Genomic DNA, 9,314 nt, shown 5'->3' with positions numbered 1-9,314 from the left:
GACCTTAGAAGGCTAGGGCCAAAATGTTGGCTTTCCTTGCAGCCCTCCTTTTTCTCTAATTTTGGTCTGCAAACTTAGGTTGTTAACCATCCAGAAGATGTCCCAGGATTTGAAAATTTATGTCTAAATAAAAACCATGCAAGTGTCAGCCAAATAGCTCAGCGGATTAAAGCACCAGCAAGCAGACTCAGAGGCAAGGGGTTCGATTCCCAGGCTTGACGTGCCAGCCCCGCTCCCAGGGCACGCTGAGACAGCAATTGAGACTGGGTGGTGTGCGCCTGTAATCCCACCACTTGGGAGGCTGTAAACAGGAGAATCACTATGAGCCTGATCTAGTAATGAGACCCTGTAGACCCTTCCCTAAAAATACAGAAAGTAAAAAAAAAAATTTAAAAATGCATTTGTTTATAGGACGTTTGTAGCCATCAAAATTTGTAAGCAACCAAGATGTCTTTTAGTAAAGGGGTAAATTGTGGCACATACTGACAATGGAGTATTAGTGCAAAGTGCAATTAGCTACCAAGTCACGTGAAGACTCAGGAGAAACGGAAATGGACACTGAATGAAAGCAGCCCATCTGAAAAGCCCAAATTCCAACGATGTGACTTTATGAAAAAGACAAAATTATGAAGACAGTAAAAAGGGTTTTGGGGTTATCCCTCTGGTGTTCTCAAGAAAGCATTAGGAAGCCGGGGGGTGGTGCACACCTGTAATCCCAGCACTCAGGAGGCTGAGGCAAGAAAATGGTGCCAGCCTGAGCTACAAAGTGAGTCCTAGGTGCTCGCTTCGGCAGCACATATACTAAAACTGGAACAATACAGAGATTAGCATGGTCCCCGCACAAGGATGACACGCAAATTCGTGAAGCATTCCGTATTTTTTTGAGATGTAGGGGACTCAGGTCAACAACTTCTGATATTGCCAGGAGAGTGGAAGACTCAGTATTATTATGGAATATTTTGCTGAGTTCACGCACCTATATTTAAATGACAGGGGAGCCTGCCCCTTAGCTCAATTCTTTAAGTGGTTGCTTCAACCAAGCAGTCAGGCTCAGGTTGCTGTGGTTCGATCCCTACAACTCAAACCAGCCAAACCTGCCCTCAAGGCATGCAGAGCATAAAAAAAAAAAAAAAAAAAAAAAAAAATCCTTCTGCCTAAATTTAAATGATGGAACTGAACAAAAAAGGGAATACAGATGAATGACCATTTTGTATCTGCGTATTCAAAATGGTTAGGATATATAGCTACATTCTCTTAATTCAATGAATAGAGAGATTTGTTCCTAATAGTATTTGTAGATAGGCTATAATGTCTGTATCTTGTACAACAAATAACCACTAGGAAGACAGTATGCAATGTGTTAATTATTGGAACTGTCCTACCAATTTGATTTGAAACTGTCTTATTGCCTATTTCTCAATAAAGTTATGGTAAAAAAATAAACATACTGTTATCTTACGTACCCCAAACATAAATGTGCTAGTAAAAATAAAGTGTACATACATGTACGTGTGGCTGAAGTTGGAGAATGCACTCTCACGTGGCCCCTACCGTCTCAGTGTGGCTCGCTACCCTAGCCCAGGTGTCACTGGAGGGCGAGGCTGGCAGCAGGAGGCTGGCACACGTGGAAGGGGCTCCTGGGCAGCCCTGCTACCTTCCGCTCAACTCTGCACGAACTGCTCTTAAGTCTAGTCAAAAAATAAACTGCTGGCTTTTCAGATGCCTTTAGGAAGATGAAAATTACACTTTTTAAGGAAGAAAACTGAAAAGTGACCTTTTAAGTATGAGTTTATTCTCTAGATTTTCTTAAATACCCACAAATTACTTTTTTTTATTGCTGCAATATCCAGAAGCTGAAAACAATTTAAAACAGGTATTTTATTATACATTTAACACTTAGAATAGAACTGTATGAGCTTTAAAGGTCTTTCAATGATTTAATAAGCATATGCAAATTGAATATAATTATACCAATAGCTCTTGGACTCTGTAATAAAAACATAAATTACAAGGAAACACATGGTAATTCACAGAGACAAACAATAGCTCACTGCCTCACCTGCTGGTTAATGAATAATGAAAACAATTCTGGATTAAATACAGTCTTCTTCGTAGCTGAAGCGCAGTAGTTCTATGCTCTCACGAATGCTTTAAGGTCCAAACTGTAAAGCAGTATTAATTTAGGTTCTGAACATCTCTAATCTTGACTGCCTTACGCTAACGGTAACACTTAAGCTGGTAAATCATCAGTGTGCTTGATTAATAGGAGGACAAAGCCTGAGACGGGTAAGCAGCTCATCAGGCCAAGGGAGATCTGGCCACCAAACACAAGCATAAAAGGCACCAAATCACACTCCAGGAAGAGCCCAGCATTTAATGGGCACACCTGGCTGGCAGCCCAGGCGTGCCAGCCCAAAGGTAGCAGTCCCTGCAAAGACAACATGAGTAAGCTAGATTCAAATGAACAACTGTACTTACCAATCAACAGTACAAAGTGCTTTCTTTACCCTTCAGTCAAAACTAAAGCTGTATTTTAATTGCTAGGTCACCACTTAAATGGTGATGAACTGGCAGTATTTAGGGTTAGCTGTTTAAAGGTAATAGCAGATGATGATGCTGTGACCAGTGCAGTGAATTTCCAAAGAATAAAATTAATCTAGTGCTGCAAGAGTACTATTCATGATTTAGAACACAATTACAGAAATCCCACATTGTCCCCATTAAGTGGGAAGTTATGAAAAATACCATTTGTAGAATGCCCCGTTCTTCTCTTTTTAATTGGATTTTTAAAAGTAGACCTCACTTTCATTTAAACATCATTTTAAATTACTTTCTAACATTGCTTCATTTTTCTATGAAATAAATCAAATTTAAAAAAACTTCCAAAGTTTGCTCCTAGTAAGTGATCTCAGATGGTTTTGATGCTAAATAACTATTTTGTTACTGATTGTTTAAAAAAAGAAAGCCTCTTTCATTTAATGAGGGTGGCCTGAAATGTTATTTTTTAAGCATTAAAAAAATACTAGGTTATCCAAAATCCTGTAAGCTAAGGTTGCTGGAGGAAATGAATTTAGAATATTTATTTTTATTTATTTTCCTTATATATCTAGGGAAGGGTCTACAGGGTGTTCAGGGTCTCCCTACTAGATCGGACTCCCAGTGATTCTCCTGTTTACAGCCTCCCAAGAGCTGGGATTACAGGACTGTACCACCATGCCCAGTCTCAACTCCATCTCAGGGCATGCACCAGGGGTGGGGCCAGCATGGCAGGCCCCAGGGATCGAACCCTGGGCCCTGGGCCTGCTCCTGCTTGCAGGTGCTTTAATCTGCTGAGCTATCTGGCCAGGCCTGAATTTGGAATACTGATGGTATAATGAGATCTATAAACAAAAACCACGAGGAAGTTTTGTGAAAACAATTTTCAAAAACAGTAGTAGTTGTATGTGGTGGCGCCCACCTGTAATCCCAGCAATTGGCAGGCAGAAGCAGGATTGCCCTAAATTTGAAAACAGCCTGGGAGACATGGTGAGTTCAAGGCCAGCCTGGATTACATAGTGAGACCCCGTCTCAAAAAACTAAAACTACATACGAGAACCCAAAAGAAGGTGGTGGTGAGAACAGCCCAAGCATGTCACCTCCACACAGAGCAGAGTGCTAGCAGTGTGGCCTGATTTCATTAAGAACTGGTTAAGTCAGGGGAAGGAGGACAAAAGTAATCAAACCACTATGACTGAACATGGTTTGACTAAAACAAAAGTCTTGCCCAAGCTTGATGGCACACGTCCGGAACCCAAGCACTCAGGAGGCTGCAGCAGGAGGATTCTGTCAGATCAGAGCCAGCCTGAGCCACATAGTGAGTTCAAGGCCAGCCTGAACTACAGTAAAACACTGTCTCAAACACACCCCTCAGTCAAAGACTGTCTAGTCTACCAGGTCACCCCGTAAACATGCCCTGGACTTCCTACCATGACACCAAAATACAGATCACAACTCGCCAAAACGTCCTTATGCTCAGCGCTTTTTCCTTCCCCCAAGTCACCGACAGCTCCATGATGACTGCTTTAAAATCACATGGCTGGGCGCAGCTGGACACACCCATAAGCCCAGCGGCCTGGGAGGTGGCGGCAAGAGAGTCAAACAGCTGAGGCCAGCACAGGCAACTGAGACTGTCTCAAAAACTAAGAAAGGGCTCAATGTGTAATTCAGTGCATCCTAAAGTCAAGCCTCAGTACTGCAAACAAAAAACAAATGCAGAGAGCCACTTGGATCACTACCCCACAAAAGTTTAGAAGCAAAAGTAACTATAGAAGGTAAATCCACATATACTGCTTTTATTATACAGTTGTTAGTTGATGAAAACAACTATCTAAAGAATTTTCAAGTGATAGGAAAACATTCTTAGGTAACTTATGACAATGCTGTGTGTGTACTGAGATAATAGGAAAATTTATTTTTGCACCAACTGAAAATACAGGGTTAATAATGAAACTTGGGAATGGAAAGGTCAAAGGGATCCTGAAACACATTCACTATTTCAAAACCTTAGACAAAAGAGCAGAGAATAGGAAAAAAAAAAAAAAACAACAAAACCAAAGAAAACAACATATACACCATGATACCAGTCTTTTTTTAAGGACTTCCTATTTTCTCTCCTTTTAAAAGCATTAAGACCCTTATTGTAGATTATGTATCATCTCCTCTTTGGCTATGAGGTGTGTGGTTTTGTTAACTAGAGACATCAATGAGTTCAGTTTCTGAGACCAGTCATTCAATAAATTATTTGGATCCTTGGGTCTCTGGAAGTTGATAATTCCTGCCAACCGGTCAACTTTAGCAAAGATGGTCTTGTTAACTACCAGATTTGACAGAAAAGCTTCTGAATCCTGCAAGAGAGAAAGACAAGCTGGATTAAAAGAGAATCATTACTGAGGATAAACAAATCTTAAGCACTCCTAACACTCTTCAAAATATAAAGAGCTAACCCTCACTACTAATAGCAACCGCTGACTGCAGCGAGAATGTAGCAGCAAACGTGTGAGCCACACCGAAGCAGTGAACAGGGCCGGCACAGCTGGACACATGTGGCTGAGCCTGGGTCTCCTCCTGCCAGTGCATCTCACCCATCGGCCAGCCACTCCGCTCCCTTCCCTCGTTCCCTGCTAAGAGGCGCTGTGCTAAGGATCACGTGTCCACAGGTGCTGGGTGAGAATGTCCACTACGTCACCACGCAACTGCACAGCCACAGACGCAACACCTTACTGCTAAGGACTTGGGCACTGCCATCCACAAGTGAGAACCAACCAAGGATCAAGCCTTTTAACTGTCCATAGCCACGATTTTTCCTTTAAGTTAAACTGTGACCGGCAACTTTTTTTTTTTTTTCCATTTTATGTATTTGGTACAGAGTTTCACTGTGCAGCTTCATAGCGATCCTCCTGTTTTTAGCCTCCCCAGAGGGGGTGGGGCCGGCACAGCATGCAAGACCAGGGATAGAACTCTGGTCCCTGAGCTTGTCAAAGCAGGCACTTAATCTCCTATCTCTCCTGCCCTTGTGACAGCAACTTTTGATAACAAAGAAACAGCCCTTCGGGACATGACCACACACAGTTAATGCCCACATCTCTGCATGCGCCCTTAGGTCTGTAGGAAAAACAAGCCTGGCCACAGAGCTGCTCCAACAGCTCCTCTGCAGGCGAAGCGCAGCAGAGTCTGCCTCACACATTCTGTCCTGCAGAAACCTAAGCGTACTGATTATATGTCCACTCCGAACTCCCCACGAACCGACACAAAACTACTATGTGGGGGCTGGGGAGATGGCTTATTGGAATAAACGCTTTCTTGGCAAGCGCAAGGGCCTGAGTTCAATCCCCAGTTCTGCCAAAAAAACCACTAATATGTAAGTAAAAGGCTGGGGAGTACTGAGGACTGAATCCATACCACTGAGCGGCACCCCAAGTCCCTAAGTGAAGATTTTTATCTAGTGTAAATACTACTAATGTAATGGTAGACTTACTATTTAGATAATGTTTTGGCACTCAAGCTAGTTTGGGAAGCTTCCTATTGCCTAAATTCATTTTATTTATTTTTGGCTGGCTCAGCCCACCTTCAGGGTGGGGCTGGCACGGCATGTGGTGCCGGGGATTGAACCTTGGTCCCCTGCAGCTGCCTAAGCTTGCCTAAGCAGGTGCTTTAGACTGCTGAGCTATCTTGCCGGCCCTCTATTGCCTAAATTTATTTATTTATTGATGGAACTGGGGATTGAACTCAGGCCCTTGCACTTGCTAGGGAAGCGCTTATTCCACTGAGCCATCTCCCTGGTCCCTTGCCTAAATTTAAATAATAAATTTTTCCTACTCATTTTTACAGGCTGGTACCCAAAGGAATGGTTACAGCAAGCCCAACACGGCGCTTACTACTTACGCCAGCAGGCAGGTCCAGAAGCTGTGCCATCCTCTTCACCGTGATCCGCGTGTAGTACTTGGCCATGATTCTGATGTTCTGGGGACAGGACGGGACGGGACGGGACGGGACGGGACGGGACGGGATAGGGAAATCGCTGTCAGTAAGGGCGGAGTCTGCTCAGCCTCAAACCCAAACAAGTTCACTCACAATGTCAGGCTCTGCCCGCCACTAGAATGAAGCTGCTTCTAACCTTCTTTTTTCTTGTTTTTAGAGCCAAGAATTGAACTCAGGATCTTGCACTTGTGCCAGGCTGTTGAGCTGTATGCCTGGCCTGGCTCTAAATTCCAAGAACAAAGCCTAAACACTGAGATATTTTGATTTCTGAGTTATTATGAGTACTTGACATAATTTTTTGCCAGGCAAGCACTTCTTCCACTGAGCTATCTCCCCAGCCCTTGACATAATTCTTTACGTACATAGTCAAGTAATAAGCTTGTTTTCACTAGGTTATGGTTAATAAATGGCAAAAGTACGAAAATATTCATGCTGAGTGCAAGAAGCTGAAGTTTCTACTTATTTGTGGGTTTGAGCAAGGTCTCACAATGTAGTGAGGGTGGTTTCAAACTTGCTATGTAGGCAAGCTGGTCCAGAACTTGCAATCCCCTGCCTCAGCCACACAACTGCTGAAATCGGCCATGCAGGTATACGCCATGACACCTAGCTGATGCAAATGTTTTAAAGGCTAAAACTCAAAACACACACACGTACATACATAAAACAGAAAGAATCTCAGAATGTTTATCACATCCTTGTCATTATTTAGGGGTAACTGCAAACTATATTTCTTTTCTTTCTTGGTTGTTTTTTTTTTTTGTATTTTTTAGAGGAGGGTCTACAGGGTGTTCAGGGTCTCCCTACTAGATCGGACTCCCAATGATTCTCCTGTTTACAGTCTCCCAAGAGCTGGGATTATGGGCTCACACCACCACACGCAGACTCATTTGCCATCTAAGCGCACCCAGGGAGCAGACCGGCAGGGCAGGCCTGGGGATCACACCCCGAGCCCGTGCCTTCTTGCAGGCACTTTAATCCACTGAGCTATTTGGTGGGCCCTTACATTTCTTTTTTCTTCTTTTTGTTTTTTTGAGACAGGGCTTGTTAGGTAGCTCAGGCTGGCCTTGAGCTCACCTTGTAGCCCAGCATAGCCTCGAACTCACAGCAATCCTCCTGCCTCAGCCTCCAAAGTACTGGGATTACAGGTGTGTAGCACCATACCTGGCTTACGTTTCCTAATTTCCAGTGGCAATGGTGAAATTAGAACTAGCATCCCCTTTACTCTTAAGTGTTCTCAACAAAACACCAACAGCCACACAAATGAATGGGGAAGGCAGAAATGAAAATGAAAGCAGCTGCCCCTCTGCTCTCTACCTGGACTGGCCGTAATGCCGACCTCCTGGAAAGCCTGAGCTGCACTCTGTGCTTCCTTCCCTTCACCTTTTCTTTTTTCTGGTTTGTTGACAGGTTCTTGTTACATAATCCTGGCTTGGCTCGAGCTCTCTGCCTCCTGAGCCCACTAAAGGCGCGATCCCCCCCAACAGCACTCGCTTTACCCTTTATGGGGAATTTACAACCCTGGCCCACGGACTTCCCCTGCTCCTGAGGCTCTTGTTTGCTGCCTCCATTCACATACTCACTGCCCTCATTCACATTCATGTGAAACCTGAGCCCAGACACTATGCATTTAGTTAAAAGTTTTCATTACTGGGGTATGCAAATCTGTTTATGATTAAGACCTCCAGCTTTTCCTGGAGCGTCTAAATTCCCAAATGGTCTGTACCTCTGACTGAGTGACTGCTGTCCCTGTCTGTCTGGTAATTGTGTCCTCTTCTTTTAGTTTTGTCTTTTTGAGACAGGGTCTGGCTGTGCAGTCCAGGCTGGCCTTGAGCTCACCATGTAGACAGGATGGTCTTGAACTCACAGAGACGCTTATGCCTCAACCTCCCAGGTCCGGGGGTCACAGGCGTGCCACCGCAGGCAGCTGCATCTCCTTCTTTTGAATCTCTCTACCCTCCTCAACTCCTCCGTCCTCTACTCTGACCTTTCTTCCATAGAAAGCCAATCAACTAGACTCTGCACACCTGTACCATGATACCGTAATACTTTCTGTTTATAAATATCTTTCCCCATGGTTGTTAATCTTGAAGGGAGGGGACATGCCTTGTTCTCCCACGTGCCCAGCACTTTGTACAGGATCTGGTACAGAGAATGCTCCTAAGAAATATTTGTTACATGAATAAATGAATGGCATTGGTTTAGTTTACAGAGATGCTAAGAAGACCAAAGTTCAGGATTAAGGTACGTAAACCATTTCCAAGACAGCAAGTGAGTATCAAAGTGAAATGCCCTATTTCACTGTGTAGGAGTTTTTCGTTTTGTTGATTTTTGGAGACAGGGTCTTATCATACTGCCCAGGCTGGCCTTGAGGTCCTGCAGCTTACTGAGTAGCTGGGATTATAGACACATCCAAGGGGTATGGCCTATCTCCTGATTTATAAGAAGCTACCTAAGTTTGTATTCTTGAGAAGTCCTCCCAAAATGAAACATGCTGAAATAGTTATTTTTTCTAATAAGGCAAAAATGTTAAATAAATTACTCGTTATAAAAAAAAAAAAAAAAGCAAAAAATGTGAATAAAGACGAAATGGATGAGATAAATTCTAATATGCTATGGGAAACTGAACATTTGAACCACAAATGTACATCCCTCAATGTAGGGCCTAGGGGAAAATTTAACAATTAAAAATATAACATCCAAGGGGCCAGGGAGCTGGCTCAGTAGAATAAGCATTTGCCTGGCAAGCACAAGGACCTGAGTTCAATCCGCAGTTCCACAAAAAAAAAAAAAATTATATT

The 9,314-nt window shown here is 43.4% G+C and overlaps 1 protein-coding gene and 1 non-coding gene across 2 annotated transcripts in view; one reads left to right on the top strand and one right to left on the bottom strand.

The window, feature by feature from the left end:
• Window positions 1-777: 777 nt before the first annotated feature.
• Window positions 778-881, top strand: LOC111816512. The gene has a single exon (XR_002820889.1). It is a non-coding gene; the product is annotated as a U6 spliceosomal RNA (small nuclear RNA).
• A 3,756-nt stretch (window positions 882-4,637) lies between these two features.
• Window positions 4,638-9,314, bottom strand: part of Psmd12 (proteasome 26S subunit, non-ATPase 12) — a 21,638-nt gene continuing 16,961 nt past the window's right edge. The window contains exons 10-11 of the mRNA XM_004630032.2: window positions 6,421-6,498; window positions 4,638-4,883 (exon numbers count right to left, since the gene is read on the bottom strand). Of these exons, the coding sequence (XP_004630089.1) occupies window positions 4,674-4,883; window positions 6,421-6,498 (288 nt within the window). The 3' untranslated portion in view covers window positions 4,638-4,673. The remainder of the gene's footprint in view (window positions 4,884-6,420; window positions 6,499-9,314) is intronic.

Source organism: Octodon degus, unplaced genomic scaffold (assembly GCF_000260255.1).
Source record: "Octodon degus isolate 3935 unplaced genomic scaffold, OctDeg1.0 scaffold00033, whole genome shotgun sequence".
NCBI lineage: Eukaryota > Metazoa > Chordata > Mammalia > Rodentia > Octodontidae > Octodon > Octodon degus.
This window is presented reverse-complemented; position numbering and strand designations above follow the sequence as displayed.